The sequence below is a fragment of the Botrytis sinoallii genome (genome assembly GCF_014898435.1).
Source record: "Botrytis sinoallii strain Bc 23 chromosome Unknown BSIN_003, whole genome shotgun sequence".
Classification (NCBI taxonomy): domain Eukaryota; kingdom Fungi; phylum Ascomycota; class Leotiomycetes; order Helotiales; family Sclerotiniaceae; genus Botrytis; species Botrytis sinoallii.
The window spans coordinates 1,346,639-1,374,593 of record NW_024066030.1 but is presented as its reverse complement, the minus strand read 5'-3'; the positions used below and the strand labels follow the sequence as shown (position 1 = coordinate 1,374,593).

The 27,955-nt window shown below is 43.0% G+C and overlaps 9 protein-coding genes across 9 annotated transcripts; 2 read left to right on the top strand and 7 right to left on the bottom strand.

Moving 5' to 3' along the window:
• Window positions 1-6: 6 nt before the first annotated feature.
• EAF02_002140 (uncharacterized protein) lies at window positions 7-3,118 on the bottom strand (the record flags this gene model as incomplete). The annotated part of the gene is made up of 3 exons (XM_038898188.1): window positions 7-1,059; window positions 1,112-2,850; window positions 2,908-3,118. 3 exons carry the CDS (start codon window positions 3,116-3,118, stop codon window positions 7-9), a joined length of 3,003 nt encoding a protein of 1,000 aa, XP_038761880.1.
• Window positions 3,119-3,672: 554 nt separating this feature from the next.
• Window positions 3,673-4,002, bottom strand: EAF02_002139 (uncharacterized protein; the record flags this gene model as incomplete). Its single annotated transcript, XM_038898187.1, has 1 exon — window positions 3,673-4,002. The coding sequence occupies one exon, from the start codon at window positions 4,000-4,002 to the stop codon at window positions 3,673-3,675; it is 330 nt and encodes a 109-aa protein (XP_038761879.1).
• Window positions 4,003-4,030: 28 nt separating this feature from the next.
• On the bottom strand, window positions 4,031-5,915 carry EAF02_002138 (uncharacterized protein; the record flags this gene model as incomplete). The annotated part of the gene is made up of 4 exons (XM_038898186.1): window positions 4,031-5,494; window positions 5,543-5,653; window positions 5,734-5,750; window positions 5,804-5,915. The coding sequence occupies 4 exons, from the start codon at window positions 5,913-5,915 to the stop codon at window positions 4,031-4,033; spliced, it is 1,704 nt and encodes a 567-aa protein (XP_038761878.1).
• Window positions 5,916-7,452: 1,537 nt separating this feature from the next.
• Window positions 7,453-8,106, top strand: EAF02_002137 (uncharacterized protein; the record flags this gene model as incomplete). Its single annotated transcript, XM_038898185.1, has 1 exon — window positions 7,453-8,106. The coding sequence occupies one exon, from the start codon at window positions 7,453-7,455 to the stop codon at window positions 8,104-8,106; it is 654 nt and encodes a 217-aa protein (XP_038761877.1).
• Window positions 8,107-8,767: 661 nt separating this feature from the next.
• EAF02_002136 (uncharacterized protein) lies at window positions 8,768-9,555 on the bottom strand (the record flags this gene model as incomplete). The annotated part of the gene is made up of 3 exons (XM_038898184.1): window positions 8,768-8,959; window positions 8,988-9,238; window positions 9,276-9,555. The coding sequence occupies 3 exons, from the start codon at window positions 9,553-9,555 to the stop codon at window positions 8,768-8,770; spliced, it is 723 nt and encodes a 240-aa protein (XP_038761876.1).
• Window positions 9,556-11,699: 2,144 nt separating this feature from the next.
• EAF02_002135 (uncharacterized protein) lies at window positions 11,700-13,197 on the bottom strand (the record flags this gene model as incomplete). Its single annotated transcript, XM_038898183.1, has 4 exons — window positions 12,995-13,197; window positions 12,659-12,929; window positions 12,260-12,597; window positions 11,700-12,229 (listed from the first exon to the last, which is right to left on the bottom strand). The coding sequence occupies exons 1-4, from the start codon at window positions 13,077-13,079 to the stop codon at window positions 11,700-11,702; spliced, it is 1,224 nt and encodes a 407-aa protein (XP_038761875.1). The 5' UTR covers window positions 13,080-13,197.
• A 1,818-nt stretch (window positions 13,198-15,015) lies between these two features.
• Window positions 15,016-17,335, top strand: EAF02_002134 (uncharacterized protein; the record flags this gene model as incomplete). The annotated part of the gene is made up of 6 exons (XM_038898182.1): window positions 15,016-15,153; window positions 15,358-15,373; window positions 15,424-15,922; window positions 15,969-16,052; window positions 16,109-16,218; window positions 16,269-17,335. 6 exons carry the CDS (start codon window positions 15,016-15,018, stop codon window positions 17,333-17,335), a joined length of 1,914 nt encoding a protein of 637 aa, XP_038761874.1.
• Window positions 17,336-17,799: 464 nt separating this feature from the next.
• On the bottom strand, window positions 17,800-19,512 carry EAF02_002133 (uncharacterized protein; the record flags this gene model as incomplete). The annotated part of the gene is made up of 1 exon (XM_038898181.1): window positions 17,800-19,512. The coding sequence occupies one exon, from the start codon at window positions 19,510-19,512 to the stop codon at window positions 17,800-17,802; it is 1,713 nt and encodes a 570-aa protein (XP_038761873.1).
• An 872-nt stretch (window positions 19,513-20,384) lies between these two features.
• On the bottom strand, window positions 20,385-24,598 carry EAF02_002132 (uncharacterized protein; the record flags this gene model as incomplete). Its single annotated transcript, XM_038898180.1, has 13 exons — window positions 20,385-21,068; window positions 21,272-21,721; window positions 21,776-21,916; window positions 22,063-22,493; window positions 22,546-22,676; window positions 22,735-23,148; window positions 23,255-23,288; window positions 23,342-23,713; window positions 23,775-23,902; window positions 23,953-24,046; window positions 24,120-24,209; window positions 24,268-24,493; window positions 24,548-24,598. The coding sequence occupies 13 exons, from the start codon at window positions 24,596-24,598 to the stop codon at window positions 20,385-20,387; spliced, it is 3,246 nt and encodes a 1,081-aa protein (XP_038761872.1).
• Between the last annotated feature and the right edge of the window lie 3,357 nt (window positions 24,599-27,955).

The following is a 27,955-nucleotide window of genomic DNA, read 5'->3' as shown; positions in this document are numbered from 1 at the left end:
CTCTATCTAACCCCCAACAACAACAAACTCACCTACCGTCGCGCCCTTCCCATCATTTTCCCAACACCCCTCTACCACCAATCTAACATACTTCCCACTCCACGCGCCACCCTCCACCACCAATCTCGTTTCATTTCCCACGACCGGAACCACACTTTCCGTATTGGAAGTCTGCGTCGTATTCCCCGGCGAATACGGGAGACTTGGAGAAATATCCTCGATATTAATTGACCATTCATTTCCATATATCTGACCCTCATCTGTAGTTTCGTTGCCAAAAAAGACAGAGGCGCGGAGGGGAGGTCGAAGACCCCAGTTAAAATAGATGCTCCAGATGGGGGATGCAGGAATGGAAGTGCTGTTTATTAGAAGGGAAGAGGATTCATTTGTGGATGGTTGCCAGGAAGTTGATGATGCGCCGTCGATCGCTGCGACCGGGAATTGTCCGGCTGAATATGGGTCGTTGGAAGTTACGGGCAAGCATTGGAGGAGATTGTTAGGGTTTGTCAATTTTTGGAAGTAGAGACGGTTGGGGATGGTGAGCGTTTGGTTTATCGCAATGCTGTAGGATGTTGTATTTGAAGCGGCAGAACCGGGTGTTCCGACGACAAAGGGAAGTGTGGTATTTTGATAAAGATCGCTGAGCTTAGTGGAAGGAAAACGAGTAATGTTTGTGTGGGTAGTGTTCATGGTAGCCGAGAGAGTTGCTCCTGCGTAGTGGAAAGTACGGACTTTGATGTGGGAGATCTGAGGAGGAAGTGAAGGGTTGAAAAAGAGAGTTGGTTGATCTGTTCGTATACCTAGATAACCAAAGGGTACAACCTGATCGGCTCCTCCGTGCCCAGTTAAGAATGGAAATGCTGGATTGGTTCCTCCATTCAATGTGACATCGTCAACAGCTTGCTCCGAAAATTGAAACCAGGGTGCTCGGAGATATGGAAGAAAACCATTCAATGTGTAAGTGTATGCAGAACATCCAGATTGAGACAAAGCGTTGGCATCAATAGCAAAAATAGAATAAGTCATAGCCGGTCCGTCAGGCGATTGCTTATTTGCATACTTTGGTCCATGTAAGTAAGATCACAATCAAGAAAAGGGTAAGAATACGTACATAATCTAAATCTAATAGTTTGTCTGCTTCGGTATAATTTTGATTGAAATCCAAGGGGTAAGTCAATAAAACCACGTCAGCCTGTTTGACAGCAACGCTATTGTTCATCGTTTGATATTCCAACGTGATGTTGGAGGCTGCAGATGGGAATTCGATATTTTGTTGTTGCTGTTGCCAAGTTGAATTAGCTTCCAAGCCCTGAGAAACTCTCAAATCGTTTGCCAATTCCAAAAGAGTCGCAGCAGAAGCTATCGTGAATGCTCCGTTATCCTTGTTGTTAGCATATTCATCCGGGTCAGTCATATTGTATATCCAATATGATTGTGTGGTTTCATTATACATCAGCAAATGCCCTGTCATAATGGCAGTACTCTCAATTATTTGCCTAGGTCCATTATCGAACCAAGTCTTATTATTTGTGATGTTGTATTCCTGCATTAAATTGAATGCGATGTCATAGTTGAGATGATATTCGTAGTCGACACAGGGACCTGTGCCCGTACAGTTTCCATATCTTCCAGTAGTCCAAGAATAAAGCGAGCTTCCGTTGGGGTAATTATTGAAAGCTGCGTTTTCCAAAGATTGGTTATGCTGCTTGATTCGGAAATTGCTGATTTGTTTGCTCCATTCTGGAAATGCTAGATTGAGTCCGGGTGCCATCCAATAATCAGCATCCCAGAATACTAGACCGGCATATGAGTCGGAATATAATCCTCCTACTGAGATGCTGTTATCATTCAACCCACTACCATCAGGTTGTAAATTTTGGAGAAGATAGTAGGTATTTGCAACTGAAGCAATGTGGAGTGCCTGAACATTGGGATCTTCTGGCAATTCTCCTGTGACTGGATCTGTAAAATCGTCGACAGAGTCTGCTGTCAAGATTTTGGCCCAAGCTGCAATGTGTTCCGCCAGAAGGGTGTTCCATCCAGACTCCTGTGCTGACCTCTGAGCTTCTCGAGCCACAGTTTCAGCATCGCTAAATTTGTCTGTCGAAGCAATTCCAACATACTTGTAGAAAACAGCAGTTTCTCCAGCTTTCAGGCTAATGTTGAAAGACTGTCCAATCGTTGTATCATTTGCAGAGCTTACGTATGCCCCACTGGCATTGGTTCTCGAGGAAGTGTCGGTGTAACTATTCGTAAAGTTGACACCAGAGACAACGAATCCCGTAATATTCGGAAGATTGTTAGGATTTACTGCTGAATAAATGGTGGTCTCATTATCATCTAATCCTTTGGAGGATAGAGTGGATCGAAGGGCACTTTGACCATCTAGCAAGTCTGTGACCTGCCCTTCGGCATCTGCGGAGGAGACAATAGTAGATTTGACGGCCACAACATTCGGTCTTTCCCTACTGAAAAATGCAGCATATGTCACATTGAAAGTAGAATTTTGGTTTGGTGACCATAAATAGTTCCATTCCGCCACACCAGTTTTGAAGGAAATTTTGGAAGTAAAATTTGATATTGAGGTGTTGCTAGCCGTTGCATCCAGGAAACTAGATCCAAAAGAGAAGATAATCCCCGTTGGATGTGGAATCCCACTAATGAATGACTCCCAGCCATACTGATTCAACCAAGGATAATTAGTTCCTTGAGGAGGGACCTGCGCTGGCTCTACATCATAGAATCCGGAAATGGTAGAGAAGGAAATTCTATCGTCGAATAATGGCCACCCATTGGAGGGTGGTATACCATTTGCATCCGTTTGGTTGACATCTTTCTCAAAGAATGGACCTACAGGATGGTTATAAATCAGAACTGATAGACGTTATTCTCAATGAGTCGCCATACCTGCTGCTGCAAGAGAAGCACCAATATATCCATTGGCAAGAGACAATCTGGATTGATATTGTCCCGGAATATATGTAGTAGTAGTCAGGGACCAATCTCTTTGATTCCAAGTTGACAATCCCGCATTTACAGAGAAGTCTGTAGTACCGAATACACTCAAAGAGAGCATCCAGATGTTTCCGAGGAAACAAAGAAGTATTGACGTTACCATTTTGAAACTCATGATGAGATATCTGGATTGTCAATTGAGGATTAATGGGAGGGTATAGATCCAGAATCCATACAGAGTAGTAGAGATGAAGTATAAGGAAGATGAGGAAATATTGAAAACGGCGACATTCAATCAAATGTATAAAAGCTTTTTTTAAACTGATGATGACGTGCCTCCAACAGTAGCAATCATTTTCCCCCTCCGCACATCGAACAAAGAGGTCTAGGAACCCGTAAAAATCGGATGACAGCCACGAAAACCAAGTTTCTAGAAGCCGTGTGCATTTTGCGGGGCTGGAGGCGGGGTAGAGGAGCCGCCTAGCCTTTTTACGTGAGATCCGGAGGTTTCATTTGTTAGCAAGCTTTCACCGTATTTGCTGACATGTAGGAAGAAAATACGACAAGACGAAGACTATTGGGTACACATGATATATCATCTCGGAAAAGAACCGTTCTTTACTGCAGTGTTCAAATTTCATTTCATGGTTTCTTAATAACTTGTTCCTAGGCCAAGAATTGTTTATTCTCCCTATAAAATTTACATTTCTCCTCTATTTACCGCCTCCCACTAATTTGTCCCCATGCATCTGGGCTATGTCTCCCATTTTGCCAACTCCCAGCATCTATCATCATACTCTCCCGACTAATTTGTCTACCAGATCCGTTGGACGTGGTCGGTGCTGCCGCTACGTTGGACATGAAGGGGTTGTTACTGCCGCCTGGTATTTGTCCATTGGGCTGTGGCATTTCCACGACTTGAGGTGCCTGTTGTTGCATCGGTTCTGGTTGTTGCTGTTGCTGAATCTGAGTAGGCGCTAATTGAGGATAATTGTAAAGATCCAAAATACTGCGCTTATCAACTAATCGTCCAGTCTGCTGTGGCATCATGGGGTAGGTTTGCTGTCGATATTGATCATATTGAGCTTGCTGGGGTTGGACTTGAGGCTGTTGGTATTGTGATTGCGGTTGCTGTTGCTGCTGGTATCCATACTGCAATTGCGACCTCGGTTGCTGTTGTTGCTGTATTTGTTGTTGTTGTATTTTGTTGTTGTGAACTTGTTGTTGTTGTATTTGTGTTGTTTTGTACTTGTTGTTGTTGTACTTGTTGTTGCTGTTGCTGCTGCTGTACTTGTTGTTGTTGACTCGCCTGGTTAAAGAAAGGATTCATTTGTTGTGGAGGATTCTGCATTCCCATGTTGTAGCTCCCGGGAGGATACTGCTGTTGTGGTGTTTGAGTGGCTGGACTTACGAATATAGGTTGCTTCATCACCGATTGTTGCATATAGGGGTTCGACTGAAGATTGGTATTTACGACTGGTTGCGGTGATGCTTGTTGCATAAATGGATTCGTATTCAAGTTATTTCGATAATTTTGCTGTAATTGAGGCTGTGGACCTGGATTTTCGTATATGACTGGAGCATAATGGTGTTGTGGTAGAGATGGAACAGGGGGTGTCATAGATTGCTGATATAATTGTTGCACTGGTGGGGGTTGAGAACCAGGCAGCCCCCCTGTGTGGTGAGGGAAAAGAGGCTGTGACGAAGATACCGACATGTTTTGAAAGGCTTGGTTGAGATTGAGTTGTGACTGTGACGGCATTAACCCGAATGGATTTGTGCTCGCAATATTTTGATATGGATTTCCTTCCATCATCTGATTTTGCCCTTGTGCCATTGAACCAGTAGATTGTGTAGATTGTGCCTGGGGAAATACTGGATTATCAAGTCTATCAAATGGGTTATTCGACGCCGATGATATAGTGGGACTGGTTGCTTGAGGTCGCTCAAATGATAGACCAGGTGGGCTAGCTGGGGTTCGCGGCCCAGAAGAATTTATAGACGATGCCGTTCTTGCACTGGAACCACCTTCGCCCAATCGAACTAGAGTTTCAATAGATTTCTCCAAATTTCCACTCAAGCCTTTTAGCACGTCCTTATTTCTCTTCTCGTCCCTGAACCCCATGTCTCGCAGTTTGGCCAACTTCGACTCGAGATCATCCGTTGCGTCAAGGGAAGTTCCGAATATTCTTGAATGCTTATTCTTTCTCGGAGGGGATGGCGCTTGGCTATAATGATCAAATTCTGCCTGCGCATCTGCATTGTCTTTTTTCGCCTTTGAGGATAGGGGGAAAATGGAAGAAGCCGATCTGAAGCCGAATTTGGTCCCATTTTTGGGAGGAAGCGGTGGAGGATGATCGTCTGAGCTCGAACTACCAGTATTATTCCGTCTCTGGGCTGGCGGTCCGTTGGCATATTTCTGTCGTATAAATCGTTCCATGGCCGAATCTGCTTCATCGGCATCGATAGGGATCGGAGGTCGAGTATTTTTAGGATTATAGATTCGATTTGACGCGACATTTCCAGTCTTCTTCATATGCTATCAAACCATTAGAAACATACCAAGATAGAATACTTGCGAACGCACATCTACTTGATCTTTCGACCATGAATCCATACTCAATGATTTAACTTTTGTGATATGTGTTCCCAGCTTTCGGTGTAAGGCCGCGCAACGCATACATAGGAATATTCCCAGCTATTCCATAGTCAGTGATTGTCAGGACATAGTTACTCCTCGTTCAAAGAGTCGTGCGCCAGTGGCCGATGATGACTTACACTCCAACTTGCCCATCCTAGATCTTTGAATTAATATATGTTCAGGCTGATATAGATCTTCGATGCTTACCTGGATTCCTCGCCTGGCAGTCTGCGCAAACATTGTTTCCTGGCAATTTCACAAGTTCTTGAAGTGCCTGCTCATTCCGCGCAAGTTGTCGCTTGCTTAAAATTCCCGACATGATATGATTGTAAGAAAGTGGTTATTAATAAAATTGTATTGGATGTAAAGTTGAAGGAGAAATGAATAGAATATGGTTGAATTGAATTGAAGTAGTTGGTTGGTCAAGGAAAGTTATCTCGACGAATTGAGAATGTACTTCTTCGGTATAATTACAGTTTTATACAAAGACATACAGTTGAATGTACACGAACTCGTAAGTTGCTTTTTCCTCCCGTCGTGAAATCGTTAAATGAGGAAAAATGGCTGATCAAGGTCGTGTTTCTTATTTAGTTTCAAGTAATGCTGGCTGCTAAAGTGGATGAAAGAAGCAGAAGTGGAGAGTTGGGAAATAAGGTATGAGATGATGAGATGAGTTATGGAGAATTGGAGAACGTATCGTATGAGAAGCTTCCGAAGAGATGGAAAGATTGGAGAAAGGAGAATAAATGACTACTTCGTACTTGGGAAGGTAGTATGGTAGATGGAGAAGAGAAACAGAACAGTGAGTGAGTTGAGAGAGTTGATTGAATGAGAGATAGTAGGTAGACCAAGAAGAAAGTCAGAGCTTCGGATGAAGTTCCTCATTTGTCAGAAATTCATAAGTTTGTCAAGAAGTGGAAATATGGAAATATGGAAATTCATTATTCTTAGATGCTGCGACTAACATGGCACTTTTTCATGTACTCCGTGAATTCTGGAGTGCCTTGTTGCCTTGTGATGTTATTATGTCATCACGGCTATCAATTCACGGCTTCTCTATGGACTACGAGACTACGAGACTACGAGACTCACTACACTACCTACCTAGTACACTCCACTCCCCAGTAGGTAAGGTACCGACTAGGTATGTATGCAGCAATAATATAAAGTCGACAAATCATCATTCGATTTGATTTCCGAAAGGATGGAAAAGCTTAAAGTAATACAGAGAGAGAGCACTTACTCCTGTCCCGTCACACTCATAAATCCTTCAATTCAAGGGCTGGAAGCTTTCTTGTTTAATTTCACAATCCATTATTACACTCTTATTGGGGCCCTTGACTACCTACCTACCTAGGGCGTACTCAAGTATATACCTGTATACTGAATGGGTAATCAGATGTATCGAAAATCAATAATTACCAGACCCGAAATTATGATTTCCGTCTGGAGAAAAAGTATGATTATTGATATGTGCTGATCATCCATCTGATTCCGGTTAGATTCATCCGCAGAATTCAAATATGCAATGCAACGGGTGAAAGTAATCTAACGGCTATGCATTCCCGTCAGCATGGTGATAAATCTCGCGAACTGACGCTTCATGAATCGAAGGCCGAGATAACGACGAAATTTTGACACTTGTGGCGCGATTATCAATATCGCCGATTTCTGATAACACGGTGCTTACCTGTAGCACCGTCCACCATAGACCCAATCGAAGAATCTACGGGAAAGGGAGGGGCGATCACATCCCCTCAGTTCTCTCAATTCCCTCGAATCTTCGTCATTTCTTAAGAATTTTCAGTCTCTGATTCACGACAGTCTCTGTCTTCTAGCATTCATATCTCTTCAGGATGGGTTCAACTTATCAACCTTTAAAGCCTAGCTTTTATCCTTCGTCGGAACCCGACTCATCCCCACAAATTCAAGAAGTCATCAAAGCACTCAATCTTATCCCACATATTGAGGGCGGCTTCTTTGCCGAAACAGATCGTGCCCCAGACGTCATTCCTTCGCCATTCGGCTCCGATAAATCCTCTACTACAGATATTGCTCCCCAAAGACCTGGCTTCGATCCCACCGTGCGAAATTCATCGACTAGTATTTTCTATCTGCTTACGCCGCATGGTCCGCAAGGTGGCTTTCATCGGAATAAGGGAAGAACGGTTCATACACTACACAGAGGCCGGGGCAGATATGTTTTGATACACGCCGATGAAGAGGGTTCGGAAAAGAGAATCGAGACATTCATTGTTGGTCAGAATGTTGCTGCTGGCGAAAAGTTACAATGGATTGTAAATGGCGGGAAATACAAGGCATCTTACCTGTTACCAGATGTTGAAGGTGGTCAAGATAGTGATGGACTGTTGATCAGCGAGACTGTTGTTCCCGGATTTGAGTATTCTGATCATGATTTTTTATCTCCTGAGGGATTGAAAGAGCTTGTGGCTTCCGAGAAAGTGGAGGAATTGAGTTGGCTGCTCAGTCCTTTGGGGAAAGGAGAGTAACGGAAAGTCTCTTTGCTCCTAGAACATACAATCACATACAAATTTTGAGAATTTCAGGAGCGGAATTGTTCGTGAATCTTGTTCCCACACTCGGTTGGTTGATTACAGACTTTCTTACTTCCTTCACATCAAGAAAACTGCTAGCTCTTGCTGCAATTTCTATGACGAAGGACGAATGAACTGGTAAAAGATGGCCTTCTTGTCCGGCGAGTGCCCATAGGAGAGCTTCTCAATCTGCTCAAACATAGTCATAATTTCCAATTCGTTACCAATATTTTCTTTCCATTCTTTTCCAGTTCATGCATCTTGCCTAGTTTCGGGTTTCCAGGTCGTCCATGGTTGTCTTATCACTCAGAAGTAAGTGTGTTTACAATTGCAGGAAAGATTGTTGGAACCATGAATTATCGAAATGCACAACACCATTTGTAATGGTCTATTCTCCTTTCATCAGTGATAAAGTCACTTCTGCTTCTCTTTTATCATGTTGATAGTGGAGGATCTGAGGACCCTTAATTCTTTCAATGTCCACAGGAAAAATTAGATCGAGGTAATTAATGATAGTAGAAATCCACCAAATTTTAATTGGCAAACTTTTAAACCTCCATATAAACAAATCATTCTCCGATTTTATACAGTATTTACGTCTTCAATCTACCAAGATCTATACCTTCACTATTTTGAACAAGTTCTTGGCAGACTTTGCCTTGCTTATCACACTTGGAACTTTGCTTACTTTCTGGATCATCATAGGGTCCCGAGGCACAGCATTTTTGCCCCGGACCTTGGCTTCACAATTGACAGCATCATCAGTATCAGTCTTTTGCAACTCTGATATCTTCCATGCTCGCACAAGCTAAAGGGAAAAGGTTACTCCCATATACATAAAGCCAGTGAATATCTGGGCATGCAGAAAATTGGTTCCATTGTTGGTTCGCAACCAAAGTGCATGGCTCGGCAAATGTGCTCGGTATGACCACCGAAACCCAGAATATAGATAGAGCAGATGGTAAGAATTGTAACCCTACAACTTCAGCGCCCACTGGAGCAATTGTAGTGATAAATGTTGCGGAAACAGCGCCACCAATCAAAGCGTAGAAGTTGAGGACCCCAATTTTTTTGGTCAAGATCCAAACTACAAGAGAAAAGATACCAGCCAAGAATGTACAAACAAGTGCGGGTGTCGATTCGTCCGAAACAATCGCTAGCGTATCCTATAACGGGTCGGCCAAGACCTCCTCCAAGATTGAACGTAGCACCAAGAATCGACCCTTGGAATATGGTAAGGCCCACTGTGTTTGCGTAGGTGGATATTGAAAAGAGAAGAGCCACATAACCCAAGACGCTCAGAGAGCCCCAGGCTAAAGTGAGTAGAAACTCTGGTCTTTTCAGGAGGCTGGTATGGAAAGCAATTTGAATAGCTCCAATTGCTTTATTCCGATATTTTATCATGATGGTGGAAAAACCACATGCAGCAGCTGATGCAATAGCAAAACTCGAAAGTCCAGCCAGTACTCTACCTCTGAAAGAGCGCTCTAGAAGCCAACGAATCAATAAGCCTTCCAATTCCTGACTCCGCCGTCCCTTATACCATTTTCAAGAGAGCGTCGACGATCAAATCATTGAGGAATCATACCCAAAAGTAGCACAAAACTGCATTCCCATCCCGAAACGAAAACACAAGCCCTGACTCAAAAATAATTACCAAATTTCAGTCGACCATGACACGCTCAATAATGCTGTGTTTTGCAATATGATTCCTATAGTTAAGATGGGTCCTCGTCCCCCATTCTCGCATAGTGATTGTGGCGATGGACGCAATGAATTGTGCCATGCATGAGAAAAGACCGCCCATAAAAGCGAAATTTAAATTGCTCACTCTGGGAAATGTATTGGTTTTCTCTTAGAAGTAATGGGGAGAAATGCTCCCTACGACTATTTATTATAACATCGAATCAGCGCATTGAATGTTTTCTGACGACAAAGAGATCTTACACTATTGATCCCCCACGTGTGGGGCATTGATCAAAAATACACACAGTGCATAGACCCAGCCGTAACCGCCGTTTGGAGGAGCTTCTATCTCGGGACGTGCTGCTGGTTGGGCTTGCTCGGGGGTCAATATCATTATTGTGTCGTTTGTTGTCCGGGATGTAAATTTCGGGTGGTGGCTTTTCTGGAAAGCCATTGGAAGGGGTGGTGGTATGGTTGTCATTTGAAGGCGCTGATATCGTGTGGCTTGAGCTATTTTTCTTCTCTGGATGCATCTTCTTTGTTCATTGCCTGTGGGTGGCTGTGTGAATATTCTCGCGATTCTAATCGAGGGAATTGCATCGAAGTTTTTGGCGAGTGTTTGTTGCATCGATCAGATACAATTTCGTGAATCTTGATGGAATAATCTGCGCTTTTGGGATATTTATACGCAATGAGATGATGAAGAGAGATAAAGTAGGGCAGGATAATAGGAGACAGCTGGCATTTAAGAACTCGCTAATGGGGGACATGACAATGATCGGGAATAATCTGATGATAGCTAGTTCACTCATAAAGAGCGTGATATTAGATCGATCCATTCTGATATATACATCAATCGCATCGAAGCAGAGAATTACAGCTCACTCTCTATTATAACACTCCTAGCCAAATACTGTATTCTAAGAACGATATCGACCAGTGCTTTTCAAAAAGAGATGCACGTTTAAAGTTACCGTTCTCGCGGTAGATCGGGGAATTAGATGGGGCAGCTTGGCGCGCTCTTTGGTATCTGTACCTGGGGATGCAGGGATGGGAATGTGATACTATAGACTTTTGGAGGGGCGGATTTGTGTCGTCAGATTTGAATTGGATGGGGTGGGATAACTTTTCGAGGAAGGTAGTTTGGGAGTGTGGTTGGTGGGGTATTTGGGGGGTAGGAAGGTGATTGGATTCTTGGGTACGATGGGGTTTGTGGGGGGAGGGGGTAGATGAGAGGTGTGTGGAAATGCTTTGTGAGGTTACTATCAGGAGGAATGGAGATGGAGAGCGATGATTTGAAGAACAACTCTTGCAGTTGAGGTCTTGATCATGGTACATGGATTTGTCTAGCTGGATTTAAAGTTACTGCTCCAGATTACACCCCTATGTAGTGATATCGGTGATGCGGCGAAAGAGATGGAGGGAGGAAACCTGCACTATTACGGCGGGTGGGAGGCAGATCACAGATTACTAACTCATAGATTGGGAAGAAAGTAACATAATATTATTGTCTTCCCTCGAGCTAAAGGGATTATACACTATAAGTATAGGGTAGGACAGGAATCATAATAGCATTGAAGAATGTCTAAAAAAAGATAGGGTTTTTTATATTTTGTTGTATTTATTGATGCAATTAAAATATACATAAATGATTATGTATATATAGCTAGATAATCAAGGTCATCCATATTAGCAATAGCTAGACTGAATCGATTATGATTTGACACCAAAGTTCATCTCAAATGTATGTTTTAAGATGAAAAGACGACCTATAATTTGTAGCAGATTGAATGACAAAAACTAGATATTCAAAATGAAAACAAAGACACAAGCGAGAGCCCAAAGCAACTCCTCTACTAAACTCACTTCAACGTCTTTTGAAACTCGCCAAGTCTCTTATACATCTCTTTCTCAAACAGCTGTTGCATCTCATGACTCTTTGGATCCCCAAAAGGCAATACGTTGCTGGCATAGAAACAAGCCAATCCCGACTCTTTATCGATACTCCACAACAAATTCGGCATACCACTCCAAGTCAAGGTACCCTTCTTATTGCTTCCGTCAACGTCTTCTTCTATGAGTAATCCGCCCAATCCAAAGTTCAATTTTCGTCCCGGTGGTTGACTAGAAAACATCCCCTGGAAGAAGTCTGCGCACACGAAACTGGCACGCAAATTCTCTACCGCTTCTTCCGAAATTTGCGGTTTGAACATTTCCGTTGTGGTAGATTTCTTGAGTAAAATTTCATCATCGCGCAGAAGAGATGTTAGGATTTTGAGATAAGAACTTGCGGAACCGGCAAGTCCCTGGCCCCCAAAACAGTCTTTTTGTTCAATGATGTATAGATTTTCATCAGTCCATTCTACTTTGCCGTTACCTTTGCCTGGAAATGCTTAGGATGGTTTGGGATTGTCTAATCCACTGCGAAAGGTCATTTTCACGAGCTTTTCTTGAACATGTGGTTTGCGGTCGCGATGGAATGTTATATCATTAATATTGAGAGGAGTGAAAATGTGGGTTTGAGCGTAGTCTTCCAATGATTGGCCGTTATTGAGACGTGTAACAAGAACAGATACCCATTCGAGACTGTAGCCATAAGTCCAGGATGTTCCGGGCTCAAACAAAAGTGGGAGAGTGATATCCTTTAACATATCGGTTTTATGGGTATGAACAGAGTCGATACCTTGAGAGGCGCGGAATCTGACGAGCTCTGGTGTGTAACTGTCGTAGCCGACTCCCGATGTGTGCGTAAGTAAATGTCTAGATGTTTTCTAGTCAATGGCTTTGATTTCGTAGATCTCTATAAATTATGGCGTCTTACCTTAAGGTGATCTTATTCTTAGCTGGTTTGAGAATAGGAATTTCCTTTCCATCTGTTCCGGTTTCAAAACCCTCAAGTATTTGAATACCCCTAAACTCTGTCAAAATGGAAGACAGATCATCGTCGAGGCCAATTTGTCCTTGTTCTACGCATCGCAAACCAGCGATAGAAGTTACTAGCTTTGTGCATGATGCCATGATGAAGGTCGAGTCAAGCTCAATTTGAGAGTTTGGGGTTGCAGGGCCAATTGCCTTTTCGTATTTGAATGTTCCTACTACCTGTTAGTTCTTCAGAGCCTTTGAGACGATAGCTATACGAAGGAAAGGAGTCTTTTACCATCGACATTACTGGCAAGAAGTACAACACCTGGGATCTCTCCAGCTGAGGTTGCAGCTTCGAATTTCTGTTCTAGACTAGCCATCGTTCAGAATCCTCTTTCCGATTTCCGATTTCTGATTTCCGTGATATGTGGTTCCCAATGGAAGAGTCAGAAAAGAAAGTGAACATGGAATGCGGCTTAAACATGTAATACCAACACCACCTGTTATATACCTGCCATCAACTACGGAATTCCGATGATTTGAAATACGAGGGATCCATGTGCAGGTGCCCAGCCTTGAGCTTTCAGATACTGTCCAATCGTGTATGGAGAGTCCAAAAAATCAGGTTTCTTCACATCGACCCCATCTTCGGACCCCAAATTCAAGGGGCAATGCATCCCAGCCGATTCACTCATATGACAATCAGATCCGTATTCTTCTCACGTGACCCTTCTTATCGACAGGTTTTAGAATCTATCCAGGCTCTATGGATTCATGGAATGCTTGATTATGCGATCAGCCTTGTTGTTCGAATCCTTCTGCACGAATCGACGGGACCGGATGGTTTAGCATTTGTCAGTACATGTCGGAGTTGGTTGGTATTGGAGTAAGCAGAAGAAGCAACGGCCGGTAAGCCCGCTCTGTCATGGTTGTGCGGGAAAAGCGGCCGTGCTAAACCGGATTCATTCAAATCCTTCCACTAGCAAAAGTCCTGTTCATACTTTGAGAAATCTAATTGGGAATTGGATCGAACCTTTCAGCTGTTATATTCGATATTACCAATGTCTCGAATAATCGCACCGCATTGCTGTGAAGGGGGATTTCAACTCCAGAGAATTCTTTCCATTCTCCTAATCGAAGGAACCTGCAGTCCTGTCGGACATAAGGTCTGAACAAGTTGTTGTTGATGATGGTCTCAATAGGAGGGAACATCTCATAAATGTTTCAGACGCGGAATCATAGGAAGCTGATGCCAGATTGAGTGATGAACAACACTCGAATCTCGGAATATCGTAGGATATCTGATTGCCGAAATACATTGTCGACCGGAATGAATTCTACGTTCCATTCGGGGCATCATCTCGCGGCAACACAAATGAATCTCTTCGTCAGAATCGGGGACGACTCATGGAAAAAAGTTAGAACTGCAGGTTTGACTCCAAATAAAGCATGTTCGTTCAATCAAAATTCAGTAGCGACGTACAGCTGTGCGGGGTAACTTTCAAGGGCCCAATTTTTTTCTATTTTTAATGTTGAGGGAGGGTCGACGTTCTATCGTCGGTGTTTATCTTATTCGTGTAGTCGACGAACTTTGAGGAATTTTGATGGGATTTGTTAGGAATTTTCCACAACATTCATGACATAAGTTGCGGAAAATTAAAACAGTATGGGTACAGCTATCTTTCAGAAGCACCTACTTCCGATGAATGAAAGAACGTGGAATTCACAGTGGACTGATATCTCTCCTGTTGCATGCAGGTGTCAGTCTGAGCAGTTGGGCGGGTTTGCGCGCCATTCAAGTGCGTTCCTACAGGTATAAGATCTCGAGGAGAACGATCCTATCTAAAATTGGCATCAGACTCATCTTGTCTTTTCACAAATCTTGGTTACTCCATGAGGGGTCAAATTTACTTGCGTGCCCGGCAGTCCACAGTTTACTGCCGAGTTTAATGATAGTGGTATTGCAGTAGCTTTGCCGAAGATCAGATCGTTCTTGCGCTCCAATTAACACTACACTCCGATGCCACTAAGTATGACCACGAATAAACAAACACCGTGGGTCGTAGAATCTGCATATATATCATCAACGAATTGTGATCGATATCGAAAGCACATGGATAATAACACCCTTGAATAAAACAGGGCCAGATTCCCACTTACCTACCTCTTTGGTGTACTGCCCGGAGAAATTATCACAGTAAGTGAGGGGAAAAGTCAATAGATCCTTGATTTATCTTTATGTATATATATATATATATACCTCTTCCATAAAATGTCGAATTCTTCAATCATTGGAATAATACTTATTCCTCTATCATGGGCTTCAAAAGTCTGTCTAGGGCTCTAGCAGTCGCGTCTTTCTTGGTCTTTCATTTAGTAGATGCTGCTACTCTCACAGTGTCCACAACTGGTGGCAATGCATCCAGCCCTATTCTTTACGGTCTCATGTTTGAGGTAAGCTGTTCAAATTCAAGCAATCAAATAGCCGGGATTGCAGTCTGGCAACGAGAAACCCTCAAGCTCGATCCAAGCATAACATTCAATTCTTTTTGCATATCCAGCTTTACATTTCAGCAATTTAATTTGTAGTCTTCTGCTTGCTACTCTTGAGAATCTCACCTACGTTGTGGAGAGAACTTTAAGCTGACTAAATTCTAGGACATCAATAACTCCGGTATATCTCCTACAGTGACTAGGTTATAGTATCTAAGCTGAAATATATAGGTGATGGCGGTATACATGGCCAGTTGTTGCGAAACAATGGATTCCAAGGAACAAATCCAGGGTTAACAGCTTATGCTGCTGTTGGTGGCACAAATCTCACAGTTGACACTGCCAATCCTCTCACTTCAGCGCTCCCGAGATCTTTGAAAGTTTCCGTTCCATCTGGAACAACTGGACAAGTTGGCTTTTCGAATGCTGGATACCTTGGTGTTCCTGTGAATGACGATGCATATTCCAACTACTTCTGGATCAAGGGTTCATACTCCGGATCAGTTACATTGTCCCTCGTCGGCGTAGCAAGCGGAACAGTATATGCCACCAAGACCATTACAGTCAATAGTGTGGCTACTTCTTTCACTTACTATGAGACTACATACCACTCCACACAGGCTCCAGATGGTAATAATGTTTGGAAATTAACATTTGATGGAGCCAAAGTCGCCGGTAGTGCGCTGAATTTTGGTCTACCTCAACTTTTTCCAGTCACATTTCACCAGCGGTATGATAAACAGAATAAATGTGAGGATTATATTGACTTTTTGCAGTTACAACGGTATCAGAAATGATGTGGGAAACTTTCTTCAGGCACTCGAGCCCTCTTTCTTCCGCTTTCCAGGTGGAAACAATTTGTAAGACAAAAGTCTCAAATGGAAAAAATTGAAATCTATAAGCTAACATTGAACAGAGAAGGTTCTTCGCCAGGTAACAGATGGAAATGGAATGAAACTATTGGTCCAGTTGAAAAGCGACCAGGAAGGCAAGGTGATTGGGGTTATCCAAACACGGATGCTTTAGGTATTTTGTCTTTTGTTCGAGTCAGCATTACTTAACTGACAATCCTCCAGGATTGATGGAATATCTTCAATTCATCTCGGATGCAGGTATGATACCAGTATTAGCCGTGTGGTCAGGTCTTTCCCTTGATGGAGGTGGAGTTGTATCCGGTGCAGCTCTTACACCCTATATTGATGATATCCTGGATGAGCTTGAATTCCTCCTTGGATCTACGTCAACGACATGGGGTGCGCTTCGTGAGTCTTACGGCCACGCTGCGCCATATGATATTCCATTCATTGAGGTTGGCAACGAGGATAATCTAAGCGCAGGTTGCGGTACATACGCCTCTCGATTTACAGATATCTACAACGCAATTCATGCTGCCTACCCTGACATCACAGTCATAGCCTCAACATCAAAAGCATCTTGTCTTCCAATTCCAATTCCAGCTGGTGTTTGGACTGATACTCATCACTACCTCTCGCCAAATGGATTTGTTTCCCTTTTCAACGAGTTCGACAATAAGCCTCGCAATGGCCCAGGAATTTTTGTTGGTGAATACGCCAGCACAACTGACAATAGTGGTGCTACTACTTATTGGTCAACAATCCAAGGCGCAGTTTCCGAAGCAGTCTATATGATTGGTATGGAACGTAACTCCGATATCGTCAAGATGGCTTCATACGCTCCTCTATTTGAGCATTTCGACATGGCCCAATGGTCACCCGATCTCGCTGGACTTAATGCCGATCCTGGATCTCTTACTGGAAGCGCAAGTTATTACGTTCAACAAATGTTCTCTGTTCATCGTGGCGAGACAATTCTTCCCGTTACTTCTGATGTTGGGTTTGGTCCCTTGTATTGGGTTGCGAGTAGTACGGCCGCTGGAACATACTACGTTAAGATCGCCAATTATGGTACTGCGACTCAAAATGTTACTGTGGATATCCCTGGCGCAACAGGTGCTAGTTCGAATGCTAAGCTGGTTTCCTTCACGGGTCCCCCAACTGCAAGTAATTACCCGTTGAAAGTGACTTTGCAGCCTGTCACAAGTACAGTTACTGGAAGTGCGGCTGGAGGGTGGACTTTTAATGTTGCTGCTTATGGTGTTGCGATTATTACTATCACTACTTAGATGCTTTTCTCGGGCTTGTGGATTGGGATGAGTCTGGGCCTATCCTTCTGGGTAGATTACTGAATACGATGTTGATTAGGGATGAAAAGTCATTTAATAGGACCCGATATCCCATTCTTCGAGTCCGGATGCAAGTTGATAATGCAAGAAATTAGACGGAGATGTTATAACACGGTAGTATCAATCAATTCACGTTTTTGAAAATGAGATAGCGATGTCAGCTTTTCGATAATATGTTGTGCAGCTTATGAAATCATTATATTTTGTTTTATAACATTAGGTCATGAAGTAGTTACTATCGTACACCCTAGCCAAATCAAGAGGGCCACTCCCACAAGTTCCTGAACCTTGAACCTTCTCTCAAGCTGACTATCTCAAAGCCCGCATCTACGTACCTTTATCTCAAGTATCAACGAAAAAGCCGCAAACATTCAATCTCATATTCGAGCTCACGTCTTCCCACTCTATCGTCCATAAGCCGTAACAAGACGATCCGAAATATACTGAATCTCCGCCGCCCGATAATAATCCGGCTCCACATACGCCAAACTCGTGGCATTAACATCGAAGACAAAATTCTTCGGATCATCAAGTGTATACTTTGGCCAGGAGACATTGCTCGATTTCCCCGTATTCGGATCACCGTTGACGATAAAACTAATCCACATGCCACTCATCATGACAGCCAACTCATCGAACGTCTCCGGCTCGCCCTCAAACGGATTTTGCGAAACGACATTCTCGTAGCCTATACCGCCAGTATTGTTGAAAACAAACGCTACCTCTTGGAAATGGGTAGCGCCGAATGAGAGTTTAACCCCATTCACCAACACATTCCAGCGATAGGAAAAACTGCTCACGTTGTACTTTGCCCATGATTGTGTCATGAGTCGTCGAGGCGCATGTTGTTGTAAATCTCCTGCGTAAGCCGCTGATCGTTTCCACTGTACGCCCAGGGATGCTTCGCTAGGCGATGGGCGGCCCACCAGCGCGGCTGGGATACCGACCGCTGGGATATCGGGATACAATGCTGCGATTGTGTTTGTAGTGGCGTTATCGAGACCCGATGACTGAACCATACTTAAAAACTGAGCAGTTGTGTTGATACCCTTCGTAGCATACTGAGTTCCCTCATCAAAGTTTCTACCGGTGAGGAGAGGTACTTTGACGAATTCTCCAGCGAGGAGTTGGGCGGTAGCGGATTTCTGCACAAAGTCGTTGTCGATCTGGATACCCCAGCTTGCGGATGCTGTTACGGAGCTATTAAATATCGCGCTAAGCTGTTCCGCAGGAACAGTACGCAGACAATCGAGCGTATCACTCGCATTAGAGCATCCCGCTGCGATAGTGATATTGTTGTAAACCGGTTGCCAAGCTTCAACACTCAGACGTTTAGCCGCGACTGGACTTCCACTCTGCGTAATAGCACCTCTGAATAATCCATCATCTCTTCCGCCATAAGCGATAAGTTGCAGACTGACACCTGTCGCACCGGCACTTTCTCCCCAAAGCGTAACTTTCTTCTTATCGCCACCGAAAAATCCAATATTCTCTTGCACCCAGTGAAGCGCCAATCTCTGATCTCTGAATCCTATATTTGCACTTCCTGCATCGAGGACTTCCTGTCCAAATAGGAATCCCCAACCCGAAACTCGGTATTGAATACTCACAGCAATAATTGGAGTTTCAGCTTCCACTGATTGTGCAACAATAAATGAAAGATTGTATCGTGGATCCATGGCTCCACCTGCGGTATTACCGCCTCCATGAATCCAGACTGCTACGGGCAGATTCGCATCTGGAGAGATGCCACTAGGACGCACGACGTTTAATGTTAAGCAATCCTCTGAAATGATGTTTCCCAACACCCAGTTATCAGAACTGTAGCCGATGCACTCAGGGGAATACTCCGTGGCATTACGCGGAGTATCCCATGTGGTATTGAGAGATTGAGGAGGATTGAAACGGAGCGCCCCGACGGGTGGCTGAGCGAAGGGGATACCTAGGAAAATATCTTCGTCATATGTTGGAAGATAGGTACCATAGTATGTACCGTTTAAAACACTAACTGTTGGAGATGATGTATTGTTGACACCTCGTGGTGCACTCGCTGCGACAGTTCCGATTGCGACTAATGGCAAGGAAAGAAGGAGCTTGGCAAAGATAGGATTGAACATCTTGCCGGGATATCGCGGGACTAAAAGCCCTTTATAAGATGAAAAATCGTTTCGTCAAATGCAAATGGAGAACAACCAAAAATATCTACTTCAGACGCAATGGAACAGACTAGATATCGAGAAGCTGACGGCCAAAGTAAAGTAAGCACACATACATATCAGTCAGAACAAAACGAAAGCAAAAAGAGGGGAGAGGCAAAATCATGAGTGCTCTCCACCCATTTTATACTCGAGTACCTATCCCAATCCAATTTCATCATGACCCCAAGATTCCCCGCCCCGAAAATTCTACTAGGATTATCCGTACCCCGCAATACGGGGCGTCCCACTCCCGAAGAGCACGCGACGAAGAAGACTTCTTCCCAACCCAGGTTCTTGGGCCTTTGAATACATGAATTCATACCTTGCTTGCCAACCCAATCCCAAATCAATCTTTAAGCGACCCGAAATTTGACCGGCTCGGCTTTGCTAAGCTTTCTCTCAATCATGTACTTCATCCGAACGCAAGAAATGTGGATGTGAAATGCTCATGATTCGTGAAGGGGCAGTCGGGCCCCGAATGCTTTTGGTTGTCGAAATTCGGTTTAAAAGATTGAATGATTCCAAGAAAGTTACTTCCATTAAGCATTAAATATACGAGTCCATAACACCGCCATTTCGCGTGGGGCCAGAACAAAAAGCAAAGTGACATTCATCGACAAAGACCTCGGGAGCTAAAGCAAATGCAATAAATGCAATCAATGCATCAAAATCAAACATGACAACTCATGATGGAAATGACCGCCTACCAAGTAAATCATCAGCTTTCAACAATATACCGCCACTTCACAAATCTCTTCGACTGAAAATTAAGTTCCCCCACCCCCCGAAAATCAAAGTCCCGGAATGTCAAAACCAGGAGCATTGGGCCAATTCCCCAAATGTGCTGGATCCCCACCAATTCTTACCCATGCCCCAACAGACGGAGTGGGTCCATCGAGGACAAATACCATATACCAGCCTGGCGGACAAATATGTGCGTTTGGAGGCGCAGTAATTGTGCAAGTATTATTAAATCCACAGGCCAATTGAGGAAAGAGTGTTCGTTGACCCATAGAATTACCATGCGTACTTACAACGGAGCCAAGAATGGAAAAGTTGAGGTTTGCCGTCGAGGTAAAGTTGGACGTAATAGTGAAAGGAACAATTTGCGAATAGGACCAATCCGTGTTGTTCATATAAAAAGTCGGACGAGGAAGACCGGAGAGAAGATAAGGAGGCGTGAATACTTCAACTCGATATTCTTCTGGATGAACATTGTCTTGTGGATCAGATCCAGATACCATCACTCGTCCATCGAGAAGAAGAATTGCTTCAGAATGGTAAAGACGGGCGACGGATGTATTGGCCATTACACTCATGCGTGAGTTTATGGGCAGGCGGGGGTCGTATAGAACAGCGTTGAAGTTAGGATCAGATCCGAGTCCAAATCCAGCGAAACCATGATGTGCGCCATTCAGGATGAGTGTTGTACCATCTGGAAGAGAAGCCAAACATGGCATTACACGGCGCGATGGCTAGAACATGTCAGTCAATCGCTGCGAAATCACTACAATAATTGTCTTGAGCTCGAGATTGTCGGAAACGCTTGCTACTCTTCATGTGCTCGTGGGACCAACTTCCTATTTAGGGAAGACTAGTAGCACACCTGGCAAGCATTTCAGTTATACCCATTAAATGGCAAAATTGATCGTAGGGCAAAAGAAATCAAGAGCCTCACCATTCTTTCAATCAGCCAAGTAGCATTCTTAGCTTCAGGTTGCATAGAAACACAATTATCTATGGCGAAGCCGCCCCCAGGTGTGGAACCGCCACAAATGAGCACTCCGATGGGATCTGTGTAAGGGTAAACCTGAGGTAGTAAAACCATGGCCCCCTCGAGAGGATAGTTTCGTCCGCCATTCGGATCATTTACAGCACCCGGAATGTTGGGCAGTGTCTTGATAGTCTCAAATGTGACTTCATCAAGAATTCTTGCTTCATTATAGTATGCAACAAAAATACCGGATGGGATAACGGCGAGGAATGGATATAGATTATTGGGGTCTGTACGAGCAAGAAAATCTAGATTGAGAACCGGGGCGCCTGTTGGAGGGAGTAACTCTAAGCTTGGAGATGCAGGGGCATTCGATCCTTCTTCGCCACCGACGATCAAAATTGAGCCGTTTGCCTTGTAATAGTGTTAGTAAATGCTATTTAAAAATCTGGAGATGGTTATACGAACCATAATCATTGCCGTGGGGTACCACCGAGCGACGAGAAGGCGCACCTCGTTCACATTTTCCTGCCAATCATTGGTTCCCCAGACATTAGGGGATCCATCCGGCCAGTAAAGTCGTACACCGTATGTTGATTCGCCGGACCACTAAGACTCATGAATATCAGCATCATAATCTTAGTGTCAGGATTGACGCAAATCATAAATGTGTGACAAGCTGAGCTGAGATCTTGAGATATTACACAGGGGGCCACCAAAATTCGTGAATTAATGGGAAGAATGTATGCTCTTACCCCTCCCACATCTATATGTCTCCCAGCAATATCCGGAAGAATAAGTCCTGCGGAGCAGAAGACATCAGTTTCAACATGCATTGGTCTCCATGCCAGTGTAAAATTATCGATTGCTGAGAGATCTAACTCATATGCGCCTGTCGAGTTTGGCTCGCCCGTCCCGAACTTTTCAACGAATGTCACCTTGCCAGTAATCATTTGGGAGGTCATTAATGGTATGCACACACCGCCTATTAGCAATGAGTGTTCACCAGCATTGGGGCCCTCTGGAAATGACCAATTGTAGAGCGCCGGTCCATCCCACGAGTAATAAGATAAGCGACTGTCTCCGCCGCATATAGTAGAGGAATTACCAGAGCAGACAACTTGGCAGTTAGATTCACTAATCAATGATGCTCCAGCCGTTATGATATTCTCCACGTCTCCACAAACTGAAGATTCTGTCAATTTACGTGGTATTTGGGAAAAGCAATCATGACTTACAGCATTGGGAGCCGTACTCGAGGCCAGCTGCATTATAGCCGAATGCTTGACACTGCGAAAGACAATTCGTTGCGGTATTATTTGAAGTGATCATTTGATAGGGGAATGTTCTAATGCCTCCTATATTATCTCTAAAATTTTACTCTATCAGCCTGCATGAAATCGGATAGCTCTTAAGAGGCAACTGACTCGAGGCACCCTTTATAGTTCCAATCACCAGGTAAATCCCTTTGCTGAACAGTCGCAGGTTGAGATGTTTGTACACTGCCAAAGGAGTAGAGGGACAATCTATTTCCAGCACCGCAAATTTCGCTTGAATTACCACTGCACGGCATGTTACAGTCAGCAGGTGAGGTTGCAAGAACACCTCCATTTCTGACAAAATTATCACAAAAACATTCAGAGCTATACTCCATGCCTGCGACAATATAATTTAGTCCGGAGCATGTCGCAACACAAGATTCGACAGTAAGGTTCTGATTATCAGGTTGCTGATACGTCAGAACACGACCTTGTGCTCCATCAACCCAGCAGCCACTGTAAACCCATCCAGTAGGGAGATCTGTCACACCCGTGGACAAGCTTGAAGGAGGAGCGGTAGAGCTTAGAGTGTTATTTAGTAAGTACACGGTCAATCTTCCGGAAGCACCGCAGAATTCGGAAACTATTCCCCGCACAAGGGAAGTTACAGTCTGTATTTGGAGCTGACACAGAGCCAGCGGAAAAGGCATTGCCACAATAGCCTGTTTTTTCTTGGTTAGTTCAAATTGTTGAAATTTTTGGAACGGTGACTAACATTCTCGTCCGTATTCGGTTCCAAAATAGGTGTAACCAATGCAGCTTGCTTCACATGACTCCAGTGTCATGTTTCCAGCATCAGAAGCCTTGGAGGCAAGTGCTCGAGCGCTTGTAGCTTCAGTCTGGCACCCAAAGTAGGTATATACACCAAGTGTTTGTTGAATTGATGGGGAACCCGTGGAAGAAGGTGCTGTTCCAGTCGTGGTAGCAGTAAATGGCGCGGTAACAATAACCGTATTGTTAAAATCATATACATCAAGTCGATTGGTCCCACCACAAAACTCTGAAGAGTTGCCTGCGCATAATGTAGAACAACCGCTAACGCCCTCCGGTGCGAGAGCTCCTCCGTTAGACAATTGATTTCCACACCCTAAGAAATGGTGAGCTTCCAGAAAATTCGACGATTTTGTGTGATTCTATCATATACATACAGCATTCATCAGCGTATTCAATTCCAGCCAACGAATAGCCTCCTTCTTGACACGCCGCTGTGCAGGTATCCACCGTCATGGGAGAAGCTATAATTTGGTATATCAAAAGTCGGCCTGTTTGACCTTCTCTGCCATCTGTCAGATTCTATAGTAGTCACTTATTAGGCAAATAACTAACGTGTAGCACCCAGAAAAGCTCCAGAGTCCAGACCCAGGATTAGTTTGAGGTGGAGATTTACCGTTCCAGAAAAGATTCAGTCTATTTGGGCCACCTGCATACATAACGAGTTAGTCCTGCATAAAAAGACTTGAGAACAATGAAACCAATAAGACCATTAGACTTACCGCAAAACTCAGTAGCATTTCCTGGGCACTTCATGCTACAGTCTGAAGCTAGCGCACGCCCAGCTCCAGCTGCAAGACTGTTGCCGCAATCTGGATGAAATTTTAGTGTTGGTGTATCAAATAATTCGCAAATCCGGAAGAAACATACAGCATTCTGAGGCGTACTCTGTTCCAGCATAGTTGAGGCTTTTGGAGGCACAATATGAAATACATGATTCATCTGTCATGTTTGTGTTGTCAATGTATTCTCCCTCGGATAATGTCCGACCAACGTCCACATAGCATCCTTGAGATACCCAAGTGCCCGGCAGACTCTGCGAGGTGGTAAGCTCGTTTCTAAGAGCATGATTAGAGGCAGCTACGGAAGTAGCAAGCTATTGTGGGTTAGTAAACTCAAGTAAATCCAAAGAATAATAGTTTCAACTCACGAATGCTGCGAGCAGTGTCACAAGTGCACTGCGAAGATAGTTTAAAATCATGATCGCAAGTAGTTTGTGTTGTATTTAGAGTGTAGCCTGAGAGAGTGAAGAAATTTTTGACAAGATTGACTTAATTTGAAGAGTCCTTATATAGAAGAATCCAGATCTTTCATTTGGAGATAGGTTGTAATTGAGATGTAAGCTGAGCTAGAGACGGACAGTGATTGCACAGCATATTGATAGTGGCAGGTGCCTGCTTGAACTTCAAGTAGGATATTTTCCCCATTATCAAATAGAGAAGGTATCGCCTTCCGTTTGTTCCTTCCCGTATCATCGGAGGACTAAGTTGAGAGACTTTGCATCGATCATCATCTCAAAACTTACACCTCACAGGGTAAAACATTCCATATCGAGTATCACTACATATCATGACGCTCGAACGGATTTATGTTGTGTTGAAGAGATTCCAGTCTGATCAGATGCATGTGAGGCTCATTGGCTCATTGGCTCATTGGCTCATTGGCTCTCAGTCATCTCTGTCAATATCTGATCGCGTTGACTTTGTGCAGGAATTGTTTTTCTCATCGGATCCTCGATTAAAAGTAGGTAATCATTAATGAAGCTTACCAACGTGTAGATAGATATTTGGGCAATAAGGAAGATCTCGGGGTGATATAAGTCGCCCACCCTATTTTCGGGCCACCCCTGTTTTGGGCCACCCTTCCACACCAAAAATCACTTTTTAGGCCTATTAATATCTCTATCAATATATAATATAATTTGATAAAAATTTATATACATATAATCTAGATCGATTTAAGCTTATTCTGAAAAATTTTGATCTTTAGGATTTTTCTGCATTGAGATTTAGAGCTTCAAAATGTCGATTTTTATTTTGTATAAGAATCACATACAATTTAGAAATTTTATAAAATCTTTAATAACTTTTTAATAACAACTATTAAAAGAAAATTGTTATATCTTTTTGAAAGGTTTGATTCAAATCTATATATAAATTCAAAAAAAAATTTAAAAAATGTAACAGATATAGAGATATACTACTACATTGAAATTTAGGAGTAGTATAAATAAGCCCTGTTTATTTGAGGGTATTCTTTTAAATATTTATTATAAGAATTTGCTATTTTGTTCTGATCTATTGAGTAAATATACTACAAATTTATAAATAAAAATTTTATAATTTATTTTTAGCAATTTTTGTATTAGAAAGTTATCAAAGATTTTATAATTTCAAATTGTATATGATGTCCTATACAAATTTAAAAATCGATATTTTAAAAGGCTCAGAAATCGATTCAGAAAAATCCTAAAATTTCTGAAATTTTCAAATATAGCTAAAAATGCTCTAGAATTATATAATATATATATATATATATATATTTTCAATAAATTCTATTTATAATTAAGAAATTAAAAATGTCATTTTTAATATAAAAAGGGTTGAAAAGGGGGGTGGCCCTAAAGTAGGATACCCGACTTATTACCAAAATCAGTTTATAGATGGCTAGTAGATGCTGTGACCACAAAACGCTGGGGGTGTCAGTCAAGGAGGACGAACCATTCCATTAACGTGTTAACACCACCTAATGGCCGGGACTTTACCTAGCCCCGGCAGAAGAACAAATTTGTTAAAGAAAAAAGAAACATAACAAACCTCAAATATCGAACTTCTTCCACTTGTTACGACTCGCACGACTCGCAATACGTCTTTCTCTCAGTGATAAAAACCTTTTAGAAATCTTGACTCTCATCTTCTCATAAATGATATCTATCATTTAGCCTGGAGATATTGCGACGACGAGATGTATCATGGCAGAAAAAAGTGAAAGCGCGTGATGGATAGGAAAAGAGAGAGAGAGAGAGAGAGAGGTAGAGAGATGCAATCTCCTATGTTTGGGGCGGCCGAATCACGAAGATATGTACATCTAAAAGGACTGGGTGAGTTTCTATTACGACCATCCTCAGTTGTGGACAATTCCTCCGTTTAGTGGAATGGCATTTACGTTTTGTTCTACAGTTACAAACGCCAAAAGTTCAATGGAGATTATCTTGTGCAGTAGCTTTCCCTCTGTGAAAGTTGACTGTATTGGAACTGCTCTCTTCCAATATGAGCGGGATTCGGTTCTAGAAGGGGATCTTCATCAACTTACAAGGTATTCATTCTAAGAAGTTCGAAGGGTTTTTACTGTTGGAAAGTCCAAGTGATGCGGGTTTGTTCTTCCTTTTCCGGGTGCATATCTAGCTTTTCTACACCACTGCATGTAGTGCCACCAAAACCCATTGCACGCGCATGTTTTCAGCCCCCCAGACCCTGCGCACATCAAAGGCAACAGTTACCTAAAGAATGGGTCGATTGAGATATCTTGAGAAGGCAGTCGCTAGCTTTCTCAGCTGAAATTTACAATCCACAAGAGTTCAACGCCTGACCGCGTCTAAACCAAATATTTCGATATCCCGAACTTCAAGGGCCGTCCTCAATGTAGTCAACTTCCCAATTTGATAAGCTATGGGACTTGCCAAGATTTGGCCGTTTCGGTCCAGATCTCGATCCTCTGAACCTACGGCCAAGTCAACACCGCGATCTGATAAGGGTCAACTAAGGCCATTTCCTTAGACCATCCATTCACTGCCAAGTCCCATAGCGAATTTCATTTGTTTTCAATTATAATCAGATTTCCAGATGATGCTGGTCTCCATTAAGCTCAAATTCACTTCGACCCTTTTATCACAACTTCTTTGCTCTTACATGCCATGGTTCATTTGCCTATCATACAGTATGATTCCAAGTGGCATTATTAATTTTTATCAATTGCAAACCTGCTATCGAGTCACAGAACAGGCTACAGTCTAAGAGATGTTTAGTTTCATAAATTCGATGACAGTTATTACAATTGCACTCCATAGTAGAAAGGTCACAGAGAAAACTTCTCATCAGACCGGTTGAAAATACTGTTCCAAGTTCATCTTTCAAGCCTGTAAGTAGAATGCTCTTTGCAGTCAATTGTTCCAATTTCTTTCTTCGCCGCGAAGGGTTTGTTAGGGATAATCGTGAAGCAACTTTGTTGCGATGTCACTGGGCCAGATTGCCACATCACTCAGCTTAGTGGTTGAAACAAGACAAAGCAGCATTCGTTCTATGAGGAAAATTTAGATTAAAATGAAATAATTTCAAAAGAGAATGTAAACAACCAGAATACTTCTTGGTTGTAATTTTGATTATTAAAGAAAATACGAAGCCTATGCCATCATCAACGCGGCAATATTTGGCTTTGCTATCGTTTCGCCTGCAGTCTCTGTTTGTAGCACAAGTGTTTTTACATCCACCACTTTGTCAGTATCGGTCACTATTTACACTTCTAGCTTTAGAACGAATTCATTGGTCTTGACTTGGATGGA